General features: G+C 35.2%; 1 protein-coding gene across 3 annotated transcripts in view; it reads left to right on the top strand.

Moving 5' to 3' along the window:
• Positions 1-11,125, top strand: part of LOC149926369 (dual 3',5'-cyclic-AMP and -GMP phosphodiesterase 11-like) — a 52,957-nt gene extending 41,832 nt beyond the window's left edge. For 2 of the 3 annotated variants that reach the window (XM_090158048.1, XM_090158046.1), the window contains exons 3-18: positions 603-764; positions 3,593-3,682; positions 6,550-6,687; positions 7,288-7,358; positions 7,439-7,502; positions 7,565-7,612; positions 7,693-7,836; positions 8,045-8,188; positions 8,258-8,407; positions 8,479-8,586; positions 8,651-8,760; positions 9,937-10,024; positions 10,083-10,261; positions 10,327-10,465; positions 10,535-10,618; positions 10,699-11,125. In XM_090158048.1, coding sequence (XP_090014174.1) covers positions 603-764; positions 3,593-3,682; positions 6,550-6,687; positions 7,288-7,358; positions 7,439-7,502; positions 7,565-7,612; positions 7,693-7,836; positions 8,045-8,188; positions 8,258-8,407; positions 8,479-8,586; positions 8,651-8,760; positions 9,937-10,024; positions 10,083-10,261; positions 10,327-10,465; positions 10,535-10,618; positions 10,699-10,806 — 1,827 coding nt within the window. In that variant the 3' untranslated portion in view covers positions 10,807-11,125. The remainder of the gene's footprint in view (positions 1-602; positions 765-3,592; positions 3,683-6,549; positions 6,688-7,287; positions 7,359-7,438; positions 7,503-7,564; positions 7,613-7,692; positions 7,837-8,044; positions 8,189-8,257; positions 8,408-8,478; positions 8,587-8,650; positions 8,761-9,936; positions 10,025-10,082; positions 10,262-10,326; positions 10,466-10,534; positions 10,619-10,698) is intronic. The other variant, XM_090158047.1, reaches the window with a different exon arrangement.
• Positions 11,126-20,321: the final 9,196 nt, after the last annotated feature.

Here is a 20,321-nt window from a genome sequence, read left to right as displayed (position 1 = left end):
TTTATTCTAGCAAATAAGTTACCGCGATAGAAGAGAAAAATGGAAGAGTCGTTGTCTTATTAAAAAAAGCCTAAGGCTTAGAAAAACAAAGATGGTAACCTTTATGATCGAGCACTGTTCAACATTTTTGATGTCTTTAAAAAATATATATTCGTTACTTTTTTGGGGTGGTTAACCTGAGTTTTTTTTCTTGAAATACGTTAAAAAATTAATATATTTCTCGGAGTATATATTAACATTTAATTTTCACGCCTATACCTGGTATTTATATTATAGAGTTAATATTACCATAACTTTTGTATTTATTAAATCGGGGGGGTATTTAATGAAACGGCCATAAATCATGGGAAATGTCACCGTAGTAGATCCACGAGACTAGACAACTTAATTATTGATCTAGAGTATTAATTAAAACGCGGAAACCGCGATAATAGACAAAAAATTAACCGCGAAATTAGCAGTCTCCATTAATTAAAAACTGAACCCTCATCTTTCGGTGTCTCAATTTGCGGGACCTAATGCACCCTGTCGCGACGGACCAAATATGAATTTGTCAAACTGGTCTCCTTTTCTCACGACAAGCTTTTTCCTTCGGGCCGCAGGACAGTAGATTCAGCGCCGACGTGGACCTCAAGACCGGCTACACGACCAAGAGTATGCTGTGCATGCCCATCTTCGACATCGAAGGCGAGGTCATGGGAGTGGCGCAGGTCATCAATAAAAACGGGGACAGAGGAGAAGCCTTCGATCTTACCGACGAAAAGGTACACTCCGTGACTTCTTAAAACTATCATCTTTTGATATTCTTTAACCCTAATAAGCCTTTCTATAAAGTCATAACGCTTGCCGAACTTGTCGAGGGGCTGATCACTCCGCGTAATCGGTGTACAGAGCCGTACCTTTGACTGTACTAATGGGACTACGCGTAATCTTTGAAGTCCCTGCCTTTGGCAGTGCTAATCTAAGCGTAATCCGGTGTACAGTCTTTCTAAGAGTGGTTAGCCCCTCGGAACTTGTTTTAATGTATCGCTTTCGTCACGAAATACGTAGAAGCTCAGTTCAGTTTTGAAGGTTATAAAAAGGGCGACTCGTCGAATTTTAATTCGTGTCTTGTTCAACTTGTTAAAATGTTCCACGCGCTCTTTCATATTTTAGCGTGAAAGGCTCGCGCATTTTTTATATTTCAGGGAGCACGCGCGAGATCGCTCGAGCCCATTTATGCTAAAATATCAAGACGCGCGTGGAACTTTTTAACAAGTTGAATAAGACGTAAATAGAGTTTATGCTAGCGTCTATTGGCTTTCATAGTGAAACGTCACGAGTGACGCGCCCGATACATCTAAACAAGAAGGTTAATGTTATAGAAAGGCCAATTACTAATTCAAGAATAAATTTATTTATACTAAGGAATAATGACTATATTGAAACGATTTTTAATCTTGCATCCAATCCACCCACTCTCTAACTGTGAAACCAGAAGTAAATGAACCGCAGTTATCGAATTAGCGCTTAGAATCGGAGGACATTTTCCTTATGAAAATGATAAGAAAATCGAGTCAAATAAAAGCGAATTTCCATCCCTGGCTTTTGACGCGATAAATTGCACTTGGGAATTGTGGGTATAGCTATTTCTATGTATAAAAAATGGTTTCATAAAAACAAAAACGTTTTTATTTCGGCCTAGGAGCGCGCAAAATTTCAAATTCGAGGTCAAAATGTAGCTTCATAAGGAAAACGCCTCCAACATTTATTTATTTTGGAAAAACGTTTTTACTCCGATTCGAACTATTCGCCACCACGGAATCGGACTAAAATGACATCATATCCTTGCTCTTCTTATAGCGTTTTCTATTTGATTGCTCGAGATTCGCTCTGAATCTGTCTCTGACGTCATAGATCTTGCCCCAATCGAGTAGAGTAAAACCGCAAATAGAACATCCCATTAAAATATCCCCACGCTTTGTTGTTTTTCGTCTTCTAGTAATTTGAATTTTCGCGTCTTGGTCCAAATCTAAAAGGAACACGCAAAAATTTGCTCCGATCTCGATCTCGACCCGTTGATCTGTCGAAATCGGCAGATCGGTTTTGGGCGACCTCGGAGCACCCTAGAACGGCAAATGGAACATAAAATGTTGATCAGAGCGATCTAGAGCGCTTGAGAGCAGTCAAATGGAAAATGCTATTACTCTATTCTGAAGTCCCGGAACAAGCGAAAAGAAACCACCTATTATTAGTATATTCTTCGCACGAGCGATTTGCGCGAGCTCATAGCCTTGTAAAAGTAAGAGACTGTGACGAAGAGCCACATTAAAACATTAAGGTCTACCAGTAGAACATTCTATCCAAATATCTGTCAAAGGCCTACAGTTTTGGGGGTAGGATTACATTAAATAAGATTTAACTACACGAACTATAGCGCAAGTATAACATAATCAGGGTTGCCACACGTCAGGGAAAACAGGGAAATCAGGGAAAAGTCAGGGAATTTAAAAATGGGCCTAAAAAGTCAGGGAAATGTCAGGGAATTTTAAGAATTGGTAAAAATTCAGGGAAAAGTCAGGGAATTCAATTTTATCTTGGCACTTTTTGAAGGTAATTTAACTCTAGATCTATGACAAATTCCACGATTATCATTTATTTCCTTGAATGTTTGGCTAATTTTTTCAACATTGCAATAACCTTTTTACTGAAATATAAGTTCATCTAAATTTATTAACTTCTGATAAAAGTAAAATATAAAAGAAAATTTTTGGCCTTAATAAGTCAGGGAAAATCTGTTAAAATGGTCAGGGAAAACAGGGAATAGTCAGGGAATTTGAATCTGAAAATTTTGTGGCAACCCTGATAATAGACGCTTCAATAAAACCTCTTCAAGGAAATTGCCAAGAAGTAATATTTCCGTGAGTCAGGACCGGCAAGTCTCTGTTTATATAGTGCTTGTTGAAATAATGGAAACTTTTCACCTGCAAATAGAACGTCGTGTTTTTGCTAAGCCTTATTGCATAAAAAAAGCTACCTGGTTAAAATGAAACACTTATTGCATTCCGTACAAGTGAAAAGTTACCATTATTTCGACAAGCACTATATAAACAGTAACTTGCAGGTCCTGACTCTCTGAAATATTACTTCTTGGCAATTTCCTTGGAGAGGTTTTATTGAAGTGTATATTCGTGTAGTTAAATCTTGTTGAATTAAATGTACTACTTGCAAAAAGAATTCAAGCATCTAAGAATATCTTACTGCGGAGATTCTAAACCCTACCCTCCCGTAATTTATAACCATCTTTGTTTACATTTTATGATTTAGATGGAATAATTGTTTTCAAAAGGTCATTGGTATAATCAATGTATTTATTAAAATGTAAAACAGTAGTTTTTGTAGAAATGCCAATTTAGATCAAGCTTAATTGCTAGTAGTAATTAAATTTAAGAATAAGTAAAATTTTAGTTTGTATTAACGTTGTACGAAATTTATGAAACAATTTGTCAGTAAAAGAGCCATAAATTGTTTAAATAATCCATTCAAATCTGATTTACTACGGTAAATATTATTTTCTTCAACTCTACTGACGTAATTCTAATCTACTTCACAGGTATTTTCTCAGTATCTTCAATTCTGTGGCATCGGCCTACGGAATGCTCAGTTGTACGAACGGTCCCAATTGGAAAACAAAAGGAATCAGGTAATTATTTCATTCGAAAATATATTTTATTTTATTGTCCATTTTGATATTTTGCCCATTTCAAATCACGCCACTCACTTGTCAGTTAAATTGATAGATTTAGCTTTAGGATAAATTCCTATACAAAGTCATTCTAGTCTATACGGTTGTTATTGTTAACATAGTTAGCTACTAGTATATTTTTGGGATAAAGTGGTTAAATAGTTTCTATTTTTTAAGTGAAAATCCAATATTTATTTAACTAAATAAGTTAGTAAATGAAATGACATATAGTCCTATAAAATCCAATAATTTTATATTTTTAGAAATATAATGCTATTTTTCTTGTACAAATTTGAAGATTTGAGTGCAGGCTTACTGCCAAAAACCATGTCAACATTGTCATGCTCCCCTAGTAGAAATAAATAAATAAATACCAAACTTATGTTGGGCTTAACGGAGATTTTTTGAATCGACGCAAAAAAATTGTGTTAGGAGCAACGCCAAATTTGAAAATCGTGTAAAAATTGTCATGCTCCCCTAGTAGAAATAAATAAATATATCTCAAACTTGTGTTAGGCTTAACGGAAATTAGTGGCATTGACGCAAAAAAAATTGTGTTAGGAGCAACGCCAAACATCGTGTCAACATTGTCATGCTCCCCTAGTAGAAATAAATAAATAAATAGCAAACTTGTGTTAGGCCTAACGGATATTTATTGCATCGACGCAAAAAAATTGTGTTAGGCCTAACGGATATTTGTTGCATCGACGCAAAAAAATTGTGTTAGGCCTAACGGAGCTTTTTTGCATCGACGCCAAAAAATTGTGTTAGGAGCAACGCCAAACATCGTGTCAACATAGTCATGCTCCCCTAGTAGAAATAAAATAAATACCTAACTTTTAATAAGAGTTATTATTCTGATTCCCATTATATCCCATTGTTTGGAAAGCAGAGACCGTAGAGCGTACAGAAAAATAGTGTTTTAATTCTGTCAGAAAGTAAAATTACTCTTTTTGGAGAACATTTTGAACAATGGCCTGATAAGGGCATTTTCGGCGAGGGCTCTCTGGGAAGAAGGGGCGCTTTTTTAAATGAAATGTAAGAACCGCAATTATTTTGCTATTTAACCAGAGTACGTGTTACCCATTTTGAGTTGGTCGTTGGGGCGAAAATTAAGGTAGAATGAAAAAAAAGGTAAATTTTTAGGCGTCGTTATCATTGAGCGCGAAAAAGAGGGACAGAGTAAAATATAATAAGCGGCGTTTAAATCCCTTTAAAGAGCGAAAAATTCAATGACTTTATAAAGTTCGCTTTTGCCCTGAATAAATAATAGGGGCTACTCGTTGCGACATCTATCATTCCTTTTTTCGCTCGGCGTAGAGTGACAGATTTCGCTCAAAAGAATTACGGATTCTTTGCCAAATTAAATGGTGTAGGATTATAAGGTTTAATTATACAGCCTAGAGTAAATTGTGATGAACTAGTTTTCTTTTTTTCCAGTCCAGGTTTTTAAACAGTGAGAGGAGGAACGTTTTTTTACATCCAATCCCCAGGGGATTTGTACGTATTAGTTTCACGTATGGTGTAGTCGATGCCGACGCCGCCGCGGAATTCTAAATAACTCTCCATTAGTTAAGTCTAGAACGGTCAATAATAGATCAAACGATAGGAAATATTACGCCCTTACTAATAAATTACGAATTTGGGCTATTGCCCATTTTAAATTTTTACTCCATTTTTTAAATTGGTAACCAGATATTGGTTTTTAAATAGACGCTTCAATAAAAATTAAGCGACTCGTTAGAAAGAATTAATACATCCAGCCTGGACGTGCAAGATACTCTTTATATGGTCATTGTAAGGGCTAATTTTCAAAACACACGCTTAAAAAATGTGTTAGGCTTAACGGAGATTTTTTTGCATCGACGCAAAAAAATGTGTTAGGCCTAACGGAGATTTTTGCATAGATGCATAAAAAAATGTGTTAGGCCAAACGGAGATTTTTTTGCATCGACGCTTAAAAAAATGTGTTAGGCCTAATGGAGATTTTTTGCGTAGATGCTCGCCGTTTTTGCATTTTGAAAAATTAAACCAAAGTTAATGTCGAACCTAGCTGACTTTGTTTGACTCGAGTATGGATCGCAGTTGGCTTCCTTTGGTTAGCAAGGTGAATTTATTTAATTGGAAATCATATTTTCTGGTTGGCTCTTGGCCCATATTATTTAGGTCTCTAGTTAAATCTTTTAAATTTAAGAAATGTCTTTGTGACATCGTACAAATCCCCGTATCTCCCTAAATTGAGCTTTGACGCTGATATTTTTGAAGCGTTTATTATTTTATCGAGATAAGTCTGGATTTTCCTTTGACGCGCAAAATTTACTTAACCTATCAAGGGGGATGGTATGAATTATGGTGTCAAGACATCTTGTTTTATATATATCCCTAAGGGCGAGATCCGGTACTTGGACAAAAAGAAAGATTTGTAATAACATTAAACCCCATTTTAACGAAGGTTCATTCTGCGTTATTTTACAAAAGAAAAAAGGCTAGAATATTTTATCACACCGCTAGTTTCTGAATGATACTTAAGCTAATGATCGTCCCAATAAAAGGACAATTAAAATTGAATAATAATAAAATAGATTCAACTGGTTTTATCTTAATTTATCCTTTTCATTTATGAAAATTATCGGCTGACACCCTCTCTTCTACAAATGTTTATTTTGTTAGTACTTGGAATGTTATTTCAGCTAGTGCAAAGTTTAGAAATTTCCCTTTTAAAACAGCGAATTTCATGTTTTAACCATTAGGACTTGTTGTGAAATGAAATTGCAGCCCTCACATTTACAATCGCCAATATTGACGTTATTTCTGTTTTTATTTAGGTTCTTTTGGACTTGGCCCGAATGGTGTTTGAAGAGCAAAGCACAATTGAACACGTAGTGTACCGAATCATGACGCACACGCAGTCTCTTCTTCAGTGTGAAAGATGTCAGGTTTTACTGGTTGCGGAGTCGACAAAGGTGAGTTTTCTCATTTTCATTTAGTCTTTTGTTTAGCTACTGAACTAGACGCAAAACGGATTGCCAATGGTGGATTTTAGCTTATTCCGCATTTTATGCAAATCAACGCTTTGTGAATTTTAAAACAAATAAAATATAATTTTAAAATTTTCAACCTATTTTTTTTAATAAAATTCTTATTTAAAGTGTCATAGAATTATTTCTAAATGACGTACGATAATTATCGTATACGTCGATAATTTTTAACTAATTTTTGGGCCGTCATTTTTCGATAATTCTGCTTACGATAATTTTTCAATTGGCTGAAAACCGATTAAAACTCTTACTTTTAAAAGTTAGACTTTTTATTTCAATCGTTCGAACTCATTTAAAGCCTTATCAAAAAAAAATTATTTCTCAAATTTAACGTCTATGTTCCCCCAACATTCAAATTTACCGCCAATTTGCAGGCGTGCGATAATTATTTTCTGGAATCGATATAAATAACTTATTATTTTGTAATGATAATTTTTAGACCTGTATAATAATAATAATAATAATAATAATAATGTATAGACATGGTTCTATTCAATGATTAATTTAAAGTTTTCACTTCTGAAGGGAACATTTTCAAGAGTATTTGACTTGGAAGCTCATGATAAAGAGGAAGAAGATTCAAATTCGAGGACGAGGTACAGTTATAAAGCATTAATTTTTTTAAATAAAATTAATGAAACGCTTGATATATATTAATAAAATTATGCTTATCTAGTCCATTTGAAGGGAGGTTTCCAATAAATATTGGTATAACCGGTTATGTAGCAACTACGGGAGAGGTACGTATAATATGAAAATTAACCTTTGCCTTAATTACAAGAAATTTAAAATATATTTCAAGACTGTAAATATAACGGATGCCTATGAAGATGATCGATTTGATCCAAGTGTGAGTATCTTAATTTTTTCTTAGTTAGCTGTAAATTTTGCGCATAGTTTACCAAACTTCATTTAAATTATTCTCTTCAGGTAGATGAAGGAAGCAATTTTCACCATTCCAGTATTCTTTGCATGCCAATTAGGAATGCCGATAGGAAAATTATAGGAGTTAGTCAACTAATTAATAAAATGAATCATACCCCTTTCAACAAAAATGATGAAAACCTATTTGAGGTAAAAACTGTTTATTATTATATAGTGTTGTCGTCTGAAACCCTGCGACGTCACCATTGTAATTTGCCTATTGATAAAAAACTAACTGTCATGGCAGCCACTATTAACACTACAGCTGTGACGTTACAAAGTTTCAAAATCGTATCAGAAGACAACACTATTGGTTTTTTCTTATGTAACGTGCGTTGTCCTGTTTGGTTTTTCTTAGGCTTTTGCCATTTTTTGTGGTATGGGGCTTCACAACACACAAATGTACGAAAAAGCCGTCCGAGCAATGGCTAAACAGAGGGTGACGCTAGAAGTATTGTCGTATCACGCAGCTGCGCCAATAGAAGACGCTGAGAGACTGAGAGTAATTATTTTATCTTAAACGTTTGCCTTGTTGAAGTGAATCTGATAAATGGTAATTTTTCTTTCTAAGCAGGCACTCACGATTCCTTCTACACAAGCTCTCAATTTGCACGATCTGAAGTTTAATGATTTTAGTTTAGAAGATGATGATATGTTAAAAGCCTGTATACGAATGTTTTTAGATTTAGATTTGGTGGAAAGATTTCATATTGACTATTTGGTAGGCGTTTTTCTTATTTTTATTTATGCAGTACGTTGATAACTCTTATTCTAATAACTGGTTTTATTTAGGTATTATGTCGGTGGTTGCATAGTGTTAGGAAAAATTACCGCAATGTTACTTACCACAATTGGAGGCATGCATTTAATGTTGGACAAATGATGTTTGGAATTCTTACGGTATGAATAAAGCTCTTTAAATATCCAATTTTCAATTAAGTCTGATTAATACTTTTTATTAAAGAATACGCAGTTGTGGAGGGTTTTGGGTGAATTAGAAACGTTAGCCTTATTAGTTGCTTGTCTCTGCCACGACCTGGACCATCGAGGCACAAATAACTCCTTCCAAATTAAGTGAGTATATTTTTGTAACATCTATGGAAAACACAGCCGTATCAAAGATAATATAAACCTTGTACCATAGATTCGAAGTTGCTGCCTCGCTCATAGTCAAAAGCGTTTACCCATTTCCTGCCCAAACTCAGTAAAAATTAGCTCCATAGTTACCATGGTAACCAGCTATAGATAACACATTACAGCAACCAACGGAGCCCAATTTTTCGGAGTTATTGTTCCAGAAGTGGGTAATCTAGGGCTGTGCTTTGAGGGAGGGGTTTAAACTATGTAAAATACTTAAGAAAGAAGGGGGTTAAAATTTAGTTCAGCCAAAGTGACACAGAAACCCCCCCCCTTGTCTATGCCACTGGTGCGAGTACTTGATCATCATCGAGTAGCAGACAATTTTTTAGGTCGGGTACGCGAACTCGTAACTCGATTAAGAAAAATGCAATACTCGTTGATTATAGAGTATCAAAAATTAACATTCAGGTACTCGAATAAGCCGCCTTTGCTGAATTCGTTGGGTTATTATTTTTCCTATTGTACTCGGGTACTCTACTATTTTGTGTCTCCGCCGCAACAACATTTTGACACTTCGGCTTTTCTTCTGCTTGAGTTTGTATGGCGGTTTCGGTGCCGTTAGGCTTAGGTTATGAAATATTTAGTTTTAAATCCTTAATTTGCTATGAATTATCTTATAACAAGTTTAATAAAGCTACGAATAATCAAGTATACCGTTATCAATAATTAAAGAATATTTCCTGAAAGTTTTTCTTAACAACTCGACTACTTGAATAAGGATATTTTAGCTTAAACGAGTACTCAACAAAAATACTACCAGACTCGATACTCGATGAAAAGTATTTCAGTACAGGGTACCCGACTTGATTGCCTAAAACCACTTCTCGCACAGCCCTAGGGTAATTGCTTGGTTACGAAACTGTCAATTTGCAAGTTCTTTCTTCGAATCTTTGGTACAAGATCTATATTATCTTTGGCCGTTTGCACCAATCAAAATTCTCTCTAGCATGTCGAAAAGCTTGAATTCTTTTTTATCAAATTGTACAAGCCCTTTTGTGATTTTTAACTACGTTTGAAAATTTTGATTGGTGTTGTGTGACGGTGCTTGTTTAGGTGTCGGTGATTTTTTTTGGCCTGATTACCAGAGTCCTAATGGGTGTCCCACATCAGGTCTTGTTCTCCGTTGGCTCAGCTTTACTCAACTTCCACTATGGAACATCATCATTTTGACCAAAGTATCATGATTCTCAATAGTCAGGTAATTTATATTGTTGGTTTTACCAAGCAAGCTTTCTAATGGTTTTCACGCACTATAGGGAAACCAAATTCTAAGCCATTTAACAACCGAAGAATTTGCTAAAGTTGTTCATCTGTTAGAAGAAGCCATCTTAGCGACAGACTTGGCAGTTTATTTTAGGAGAAGGGGTAATTTTTTTAAACTTGTTGATTCTGAAGATTTCAATTGGAAAAATGAAGAACATCGGCAACTTTTAAGGTAAAATTACAGACTTGAATGTTTTCTACCTTGTATTTGCCCTTTAGAGGTTTTTTTACATTTAGATCAATGCTAATGACTGCCTGTGATGTAGCTGCTATTACTAAACCGTGGGAAATTCAACGGGTTGTCGCTGAACTCGTTGCGAGTGAGTTTTTTCAGCAAGGTGATATAGAGAAGCAAGAATTGAACCTTGAGCCAATAGTAATAAAATATTTTTTATTGGCGATTAATAACAGTAATTTAATTTCTGTCACGTACAATCTTCTTTAGGATATGATGAATCGTGAGAAGAAAGATGAACTTCCGATAATGCAAGTTCGGTTTATAGATGCAATCTGTGTTCCAGTTTACGATGTCAGTATGAAAAGTATTCGCAAATAACTTTGACTGCTTTATCTATTTTATTGACATTTTTGCGTTGAAACTCTTTTTAGGCTTTCTCTAAAATATCAGAAAAGCTGACTCCTCTTTTGACCGGTGTCCTGTCTAATCGAAGCCAGTGGTTAAAATTGGTTGAGGAGAAAAACCTCCGTCCCGAATAAAATTTAGAGAAATTTGCTGTTTGTCTTTCCTAGATGTTTTAAGGAGTTGTTAATTAATGTACTTCCCATCTTGCGTCTTAATTTTCAAGAACAAGATGTTTTTAATGTTCTGTGGTAACATAACTCCGAGGAGTGTGAGACTGATAAACATAACCACGTAGTTTGGAGATCTGGCTAATCAAACGGGTGCTTTTTTATAGAGGCAAATCACACATTTGGTGCAAATTTCATTGTATTTCTGTAAATAGTAACTCCTACTTGTTTTTACTACCAAGAAATTTTGTGATGTTATATACCATTTAATAAATATAAAATTTTTTGTGACATGTTCTTTTATTTTAAAATCAAATAAACTATAATTTAAATATTAATATTTTATCTATGAAAACTATTCACAAAAGAAATGAGGCTATGAAATAGCCCCAAAACAACTTAAAAATCAATTTAATATTCAGTGGTAATCATTTTTGAATTAATGATTTTGGCTTCTTTTTTTTTTATAAAATCATACTAAAATTAAAAAATATATTATTGTAGGCTTATGTACAAGAATCGAAATTGATACAAGTTTCTCTTAAAAAAAAACTTCAAACTAATGTTAATTTACTCTATGAAAATTCTCCGAAAATGGTGAAATCAAGTTGAACAGGGTTGCCACAAAATTTTCTAATTCAAATTCCCTGACCATTTTAATAGATTTTCCCTGACTTTTATCAGGATTTAATGTAAATGGACTTCTATTTCAGTAAAAAGGTTATTGCAATGTTGAAAAAATCGGTCAAACTTTCAAAGAAATAAATGATCATCATAGAATTGGTTATAGATCTAGAGTAAAATTACCTTAAAGAAGTGTCAAGATAAAATTTAATTCCCTGACTTTTCCCTGAATTTTCCCTGACGTTTTAGGCCCATTTTTAAATTATCTATTTTTTGTGAAGAGTGGCAAACCTTTTGAAATAATGTTTGCTAGTTGGTCATGTGCCCTTTAATCTTGGTTAAATACACATTCCATATTGCAGACGTCGTGACTCGTGAGACGCTTCACCTTTGGCCCTTATCAGTTTGCGACTTACTAACCCTCGTGAGGTTCGTCAGATCTTTGATATTGGTGACTTTATGACTGTAGACACCAGGAGGTCTGGCCTGCCTTACTAGATTAAATTTGCCGAATGTGTGGCATCAAAGATAATTTAAACTCGTACCCTAAATTCGAAATCACTCTCTCGCGCCTAGGAGTAGTAAAAACAACCCCCCTTTACTACTCCTAGCTCGCGCGTTGCCGATAGCGTTTACCCGGAACTCACAAAACAATTCGCTCCATGGTTTGCGCCTTACCGCAACCACGGCCAACTTCGATCACGCGCTGCCACGCTATATAGCGCGTGATCGAATTTGGCCGTGCCACAACCGATGGAGCCCGATTTTTCTGAGGTCACGTGCCGGAAAAGGGTAAACGCTTCGTAACAAAACCGTCAATGGGAAAGCTCTCAGTATTCGAATCTAGGGTACGAGTTTAAATTATCTTTGGTGGCATTGAAGGATTTGTTTTCCTTACCAATACCAAGTGCTCGGACATGAAATAGTTGACGAGCTGAAATGGAGTTTCTTTTAATAATTGGCTTGCTCAAAGTTATTAAGATTCTTAAAAAGTTTTATGTTACATTTTATTTTATTTATTTTAATTTTATTGAATATTTAAAATGGTTATTATCAATTTTCTTTAATTTGTAAATTTGTGTATGACTCAGTAATCACCCCAAAAAGGCTTTGCCAGTGTTTTTGTAAAAAATATATTTTATAAATAATTATTATAAGTAGGCCTATGGGGTATGCAAATACGACTTTTTGCAAAATCAATTCAAATATCATACATAAAATCAAGAATGCATAGAGGTACCTCTATGCGTTATTGATAAAATATACATTCCAAATACGAAACTGAAATTTAAAACATTGAATGATTTGGTGGAATATTTTTAAGAGAGAAATCCAAGTTATTGAAAAATATTTAAAGAAAATATAACCAAAAATTAAAATGTATAAAATAAATACATTATAAAAGTAATTGGAAATTGCCCTAGTTATCTATGACTTACCAGAAAGATTTAATTTAACGATGAATTTAATGAAAATTTAAAATTTGCCTTTATAATTTACATAGAGCGAAGCCAACAAGAGAATTTCATAAGCTGCTGAATTGTCTACTAAGCAGACAATTTGCTATTATAAAACAGTTAAAAACTTTTCAGTTCTCACATTGGTTACTACAGGTTTCACAAGAATTTCAATCCTCAAAACCTGGAAGGAATATGAAAACTCATGAATATATCTAGCTATGAATATCCAACCCTACGATATAGCCCTTCTATCATGTCGATTTGATTTGGGTGGCAACTTTCGAGACCAGTGAAGCGTTTTCAGCCAATCAGGAGACTGAAGGAAATGACGGCATGCTCCTCACTCGGTCGGAGCAGATGTGATGGATCACGTGACTAGATAAGCCCAACCCAAATTTTAGCGGAAGGTTAGAGAGGCTATTGCTATTGTATATTCATAGCTAGATATATTCATGGAAAAATGTAAGTGTGTCCATGTCAAAAATGGATAGAAGCAATTAATCTTGAAACTTTAATATAAAATTACTTTCGTCATTTTCATGTAATGGATGTTATTTTAAAACTTGTTGTGGCACTCTTTGAATCTTTGGAAAGTGTTAGTGTTTTGCATCTTCAAACATTTCCCAAATTCCTTTATATGATAAAATATATCATTGCCATTTAATTAATTTTATCTGTTCTTAATTTTTATATTTTTTTATATTATTATATTCTTAATTTTTATTTCCATTATTTTCATTCAAATTACTGCGAAAAGATAAAATATATCATTGCCATATAAATCAAGGAAGATTTCAAGATTTTTTTATAATTGAAAAGTTTCAAATTTACTTATTTTACTTATTTCTAAAGCTAAAAAACATTTTCATAATATTTACATTCGTATAAGCCGCCAAGTAACGCCTTCAACAACAAGCAGACGAAAATATTATTTTATTTAAAAACTCTCCATACTTTTCCGCTAGATGTCACGCCACCACCAAATGCTACTAGATGGCGCTACTAGCAGAGAGTGTATAGTAAAGAAAAAAGTGCGTGAGTGATCACAGATCCCCGTTGACAGAGGGCGCCACCAGCACTGCCGCACTTCTCGCGCGTGTTTTGAAGATGTGTTTTTGACTACGCAAAAATGAAACGGCTTATTTCATTGATATTAAAGCATTTTTGACGACGCAAACATTAATTGCGTTATTTTTTCAATATTTCGACAAGTTTATTGAAGTTTTAAATATGCCAGGGCCAGTTTGATCAGAGAAAACAAGAAATTATCTTTTATCTTTTTTCAAATTTCCTAAGGAAAAATACCCGTGGCAACGCGTTCGTAATATTTTTACTGAAAAATTTCAGTTCCATTTTGTGGCTTTAAAACTCGAGGACCAACTAATAAATAAATAAATCAACAGAATACCTACACGCTATATGTGCTAAACATTTTACTGACAATTATTTTATGATTAAAAAAGAATAGACTAATATATTCCTCTTCAATCAGTATAGTGTCTACCAACAAAACAAACGCTTGAGGAATAGTTGGCTAGCAATGATATTGCCCCTGATTTTGACTACAAAACCCTGTAAGCCCTGAGATTAAATTTGGGTGAAGTAAACTACAGCGGCCTTATTCCTTTTTATTTTTTTGGCTTGCGTCTGGTACACCTTGTCACGTGGGTATGTTTTTGCCACAAATGAAGATTTAATTGTTTAATTTAATTGGTTAGTGTAGATTAGGTTAGGTTTTGCCGATTTTGGGTGAAGCTTTCTAATTTTTCTTTGTCTTGCGTCTGGTAGACCTTGTCACGTGTTAATTTTTTTAATTTAATTTAAAAGTTTTGCTAATGATCGAATGGTTGCAAAATAAAATCTTTTGGCGAAGAGCATCGATTGTGTGAAATGGAATAAAAAATGTAATTATACCCAGATGACTCGGCGCCTTACCGCTTTGTATGGAGATGTCGCCGGTACTACGAAGTACCGAAACAGAAGAAAAAAAAATTCAACCCTTAATAGCCGCGTTCACACCTACCCTCTAAAACGATGCGAGCGCGCCCGAAACGTTTGGATGCCGTCGTGTGAACATTGAACAGTGACCGTTGCGCGTCCCAGCGTTTCAGATCACTTCGGCTGAACCATAGAAATCTTATAATATAGAATGATTCCGTATAAATACAAAATGGGCCAATTACATTTTCGGAGGTTTCGTCATTATCAGCCAATCACGATTCAAAGAGTGATTACCGCAACGACTCGTCGCCATCTAGTTTAAGTTACTGAAAATAATAATTCGATTTTAAATTACGTCACCTTAAGAACCAGCATTTGATTATTGGCCCACGTCAATCGAGTTTAATGTAGTTTTTAAACGTGGTAGACCGTTTCTTGTAAAGATTTTTATCTTATATGCAAACGTTTTGGATAACTATTTGCGTTGTTTGTTGTTATGGCTCCTCGATGCTTCTTTGACACATTTGCGATGGACGATAAAGTTCGGGTTTTCTTAAGCCTCGGGGCAATTTGAAATGTTAACAAACGGCGGGCTTTCAAATTGATGATTTGGTAAAAGTTACTTCAGGAAGTTTAGTGAGCCTAGTGGAACAACAACCCAGGACTATAATTACTGCAATATCCGTTTTTTTTTAAACACTTCATTTAACATTGTAAATATCGGTCTTCGTTGAGTACTATCTCTTATGTTGTTTAGCAGTGGAATGTTGAATTTAGGCAGAGTGCGAGACATTTATCTTGGTTAAGCTTCTAAGAGTAAAAGCATATTATTAAATAGAAGGTAAAGTTTTGAAAAATAAGACAATTATCAGTATGATTGCTGCTGTTTAATTCAATGATTGTCGTCAATTCGTGCCATTCTTTAGTGTAATGTATTTTTTCTGGGATATAATTAATCTTCATAAGGTTTTTGTTTATCTACGTTTCTACAAACATAATAATAAATATAATATTACCTACTTTAAATGTGAAATAACCTTTAAATACAAAGGTTAATACTAAGGACCTTCAGTCACTGCTTCTCCCAAAACTGCCATTGACATTGCCTGTTATTTTAAAAGTTGGGCCTATGTCAGGCCTAGGCTTAAATATTTTCAAAGCGAACTTAAACGAAATCTTATTTATCTCCCTCACAATGGCATTTAAATATTTCTTATAATAAGTAAATATGAAAAAAAAAACTAAAAGTTCAAAAAAATTTGATTGCCCACAAAAGAACTCACTCCGGCGAAAAACCATTTCAGTGTGACCAGTGTAGGTACGCGTCTGTACGTAAGACTGATTTGATTGCCCACAAAAGAACTTATTCGGGTGATAAACCATTTCAGTGTGACCAGTGTAGCTACGCGTCTGCAAAGAAGGGTGATTTGATTGCCCACAAAAGAACTCACTCCGGCGAAAAACCATTTCAATGCGACCAGTGTAGGTACGCGTCTGTACGTAAGACTGATTTGATTGCCCACAAAAGAACTTATTCGGGTGATAAACCATTTCAGTGTGACCAGTGTAGCTACGCGTCTGCAAAGAAGGGTGATTTGATTGCCCACAAAAGAACTCACTCCGGCGAAAAACCATTTCAATGCGACCAGTGTAGGTACGCGTCTGTACGTAAGACTGATTTGATTGCCCACAAAAGAACTTATTCGGGTGATAAACCATTTCAGTGTGACCAGTGTAGCTACGCGTCTGCAAAGAAGGGTGATTTGATTCAGCACAGAAAAACTCACTCCGGCGAAAAGCCATTTCATTGTGACCACTGTGGGTACGCGTCTGCAACAAAGCGTTATTTAATTCGCCACAAAAGAGCACTTCACTCTCAAGTGGAAAAGGCCCACAAACGCCCCTGTTTCGGCCGGAACTTCACTACCAATAAAACCCTCCAAGGTCACCTTCGAGTTTATGTTCCATCTGGAAACCAAATGGGCGCATCGAACAGTCACGAGCAAGAACCAGCCTTTCTTTCAACCACGTCAATTTTGGTTTTAATTCTTTCCGATTTATTTAATTTCGAAAGTATATTTTACAAACTGTCTTCAAAACAATTCATTTGATGGAGGTATTCATGGACGCATTTCGCATTTGTAAATTTTTTCAGATATTGTTCTTAAATTGATGGAGATTCTTAAAGTTTTTCATGTTTAGTTTAAGTTTAAACTTGTCTCAATAAAGGTTTACTTTCAAAGTAGGAGATATTATGTAGTTAATCAACCGCCACCTCAAGATTAATTGATTAATTAATCGAAATGTATACATATAATGAATTTATATTTGTTAGGGTTTAGCTTTATTGCCACCTTTTTATTATGGACTTTTAGTCCATTAGTGGTTTTTATTAACTTAACCTTATAGTTAAATACACTCTAATTGTTCAGAATTGCCATATAGCTCGTAAATTTTATACACACGTACCCTGAACCTTACTATAAAATAGTGAAAAATATTTTACAAAATTAATAGTGTTTCGGTTTTATGAGCAATTTAACCAGTTGGTACCGAGATCGTGTCAGTATGAGATTTATTGGCGATTTCAAAAGAAACGTCTTACGATACCCCTGCATCTCGACAACTCATCGCCAATTAAATGGTAAAACGCTTCTATCTCGGGTGCTAAAGGGGTTTAAGTTACGAATTTTTCTGGATATAAATGAAATGTCAGTGGTGTAGCGAGGGTACTTTGTGGTGCCCTGGGCGAATCTCTTAAATGGCGCCCTTTTAGCATTAAAAATCCCCAAAATGCAACGTTTTCCGTTGACAAAAAGGTCATCAAACAGTTTTTGGCGCCCCTTATTGAGTGGCGCCCGGGGCGGATGCCCCGCCTGCCCTCCCCTCCCCTCGCTACGCCTCTGACTGTAGTACGAAATGCTTTTTGGTAAGCAAATCAATAAGATCTGCTGGAAGACTATACTCCCTTTCGACGGAAAATTGGGAGGGTAAAAGAGGGAAATTCAGCGCTTGCGCAGACCTAATGTTTGGATCATACGGGCGGCCATATTTGTTATTCTGCCCTGTTAAATCAATGGAATTATGGACGAGTGACCTGGGTAACACTTACAAGTAGTTTTTTTTAATTTAGTAATGGTTTGATGTCGTTTTGTTTGGTGTAAAGGCAAAAGCAGAGACCCAAATATAAAATTCCGAGGGGCTGATCACTCCGCGTAATCGGTGTACAGAGCCGTACCTTTAACTGTACTAATGGGATTACGCGTAATCTTTGAAGTCCCTGCCTTTGGCAGTGGTAATCTAAGCGTAATCCGGTGTACAGACTTTCTAAGAGTGGTTAGCCCCTCGTAAAATTCCACCGAATTCCTAAAGCCCGACTTAGGTTATGGGCTAAAATTATAAACAGAGTAAATTTCAAAGCCACAGTAGATTCCCGGGTATGTAGCAAACACTTTGTGTCGGGTTATCCATGATGGGAGAAAAGTGATCCGGATTGGATTGCTACTTTAAATATTCCGAAAAATACCAAGTTATTAAAGGGGCTCCAAAGTTCGGTGGCAAAATGTGTGTAAAGTCAGTAAAGGGCGAAATTTACGGTTGACTCTGAGGGGTTGGAGGGGGGGGGGGTGAAAAGCATGCTCAATTTTATTTTTTTTTGCCACCGAACTTTGGAGCCCCTTTAACCAGAAGTCAAGTCTATTCAGCTATACAGAGCTGTACAAGAGAAAAACTTGTTGAGGTTAACGGTAATAGCTAGTGTAGGGAGCTGTTGGCTCGAACGCGTGGCATGCAGGGCTTGCCACCACCCTCCTACGCATTGTAACCCGGCCACAGGGGCGGATTAACCCTTTTGTTGCCCTAAGCACTTCCAACATTTTGTTGCCCTCTGGGCATAGTTTCACGGACTCGTGAGCCCTATCCATAGAAAGTATAGTACCGCGAGCCAGAGACAAGCCCTTCCTATGGGAAATTAACACGTGAGCTCGCGAGGCTCACGAGTCCGTGCAACTATGCCCTCGGACCGCTATGGAAAAAATAAATACAATAAACAGTAAAATTATATTTTAATTATCGAAAAGACTAAATCACACTTGAATATAGGAACATTAGAAAACTAGGAACTAATTAATTGCCGTACACCCCGCAGAAAGTTGTAATAAAAAAACTTCTAGTTTAACTTCAGTAAATTCAGTTGGATTTGAAAACTCTTTTACGACATTTTCTGTTTGCAAATTCTTTTATCACAGTTTCGACATTAATTTTACGTAAAACATCAGCTTCAATGCTAAGTATAGATAACGCATCCAGTCTGTCTTGTTGCATAGTCGACCTGTTGTTATTTTTTATATATTTCAACTTAGAAAATGAACGCTCTGTTGAGCAATTTGTAACCATCAATGTTAAAAATATACGAAAGCAAATATCTAAATTTGGAAAGGTACTATCGATATTGTCTTCTACAATTACTTTATAAAGATCGGTATGACTAAATGCTGTTTTTACATTTTCTACGACTTGTAAATACCCTTATGGAACACTATTTTACACTTCAGATTAGCTGGCTAGTATTTTAAGAAAATGTTTTACAATGAAATAAAATATAATAATATTAATTAAAGACATACCTTTTACAATTATAAATTGCAGCAAACACGAGATGAAGAGTTGTATATTGAGCAAGTATCAGCAGTCGCGAAATTATCCCATCTTGCTATAACGTTTGGGAATTGTGTTTCATAGAAAGTATTGTGTTGCCCCCTATTCGGCAAATACTAAAAGGCCAACTAGCCAACTTGGCCAACTTGGCCCACTAAATAGCTAAGGTATGTGGGAACTTGGTCAACTTTGGAAACTTTGTTTCTACATGATTTTCACGCGACATTTAAATGTTTTTCATTATAAATTAAATTTTATTATAATTTCATTTAAATTATCCATATTTCAAAAACATTTTTGTACCTCTTGGGGAAAAGACTACCTTCCAGTTGGCCTTTTAGTAGAGACATGACCCACCCGAGGTTTACGTCTCTTTCGGACGTTTAAGGAAAAAGCCAACCGAGTTAATACAACGATATTAAGATAATTAATTTAATACTAATTATATTTCACGCCGGTCAAATACGTTTTTAATTCTTTTTCGACAATTGAAGATATGGCCAACGCGGTGTTTACGAGTCTTTCCGACGTATTAGGAAAAAGCCAACGACGTCCATTCGCCGAAATGATTTACAACAGAAACATCTCTGAGATACGGTAGAACTCGCGACGGAGGAAATAAGTTTAAAGTGTTGGACATAACTATCCTATATTATATAGTTATAAATTGCAATAAAAACGTATTTAGCACAATGTTTTAGTAAAATTATACGTTTAAATTATAATTAATATTATAAATATTGTTGATTCACATTGAATTTTATATAAGAAATGTTATTGATGAATATTGTTTTAGCCAAC

The sequence above is a fragment of the Leiobunum rupestre genome, chromosome 9 (genome assembly GCF_980474605.1).
Source record: "Leiobunum rupestre chromosome 9, qqLeiRupe1.1.hap1, whole genome shotgun sequence".
NCBI lineage: Eukaryota > Metazoa > Arthropoda > Arachnida > Opiliones > Sclerosomatidae > Leiobunum > Leiobunum rupestre.
This window is presented reverse-complemented; position numbering and strand designations above follow the sequence as displayed.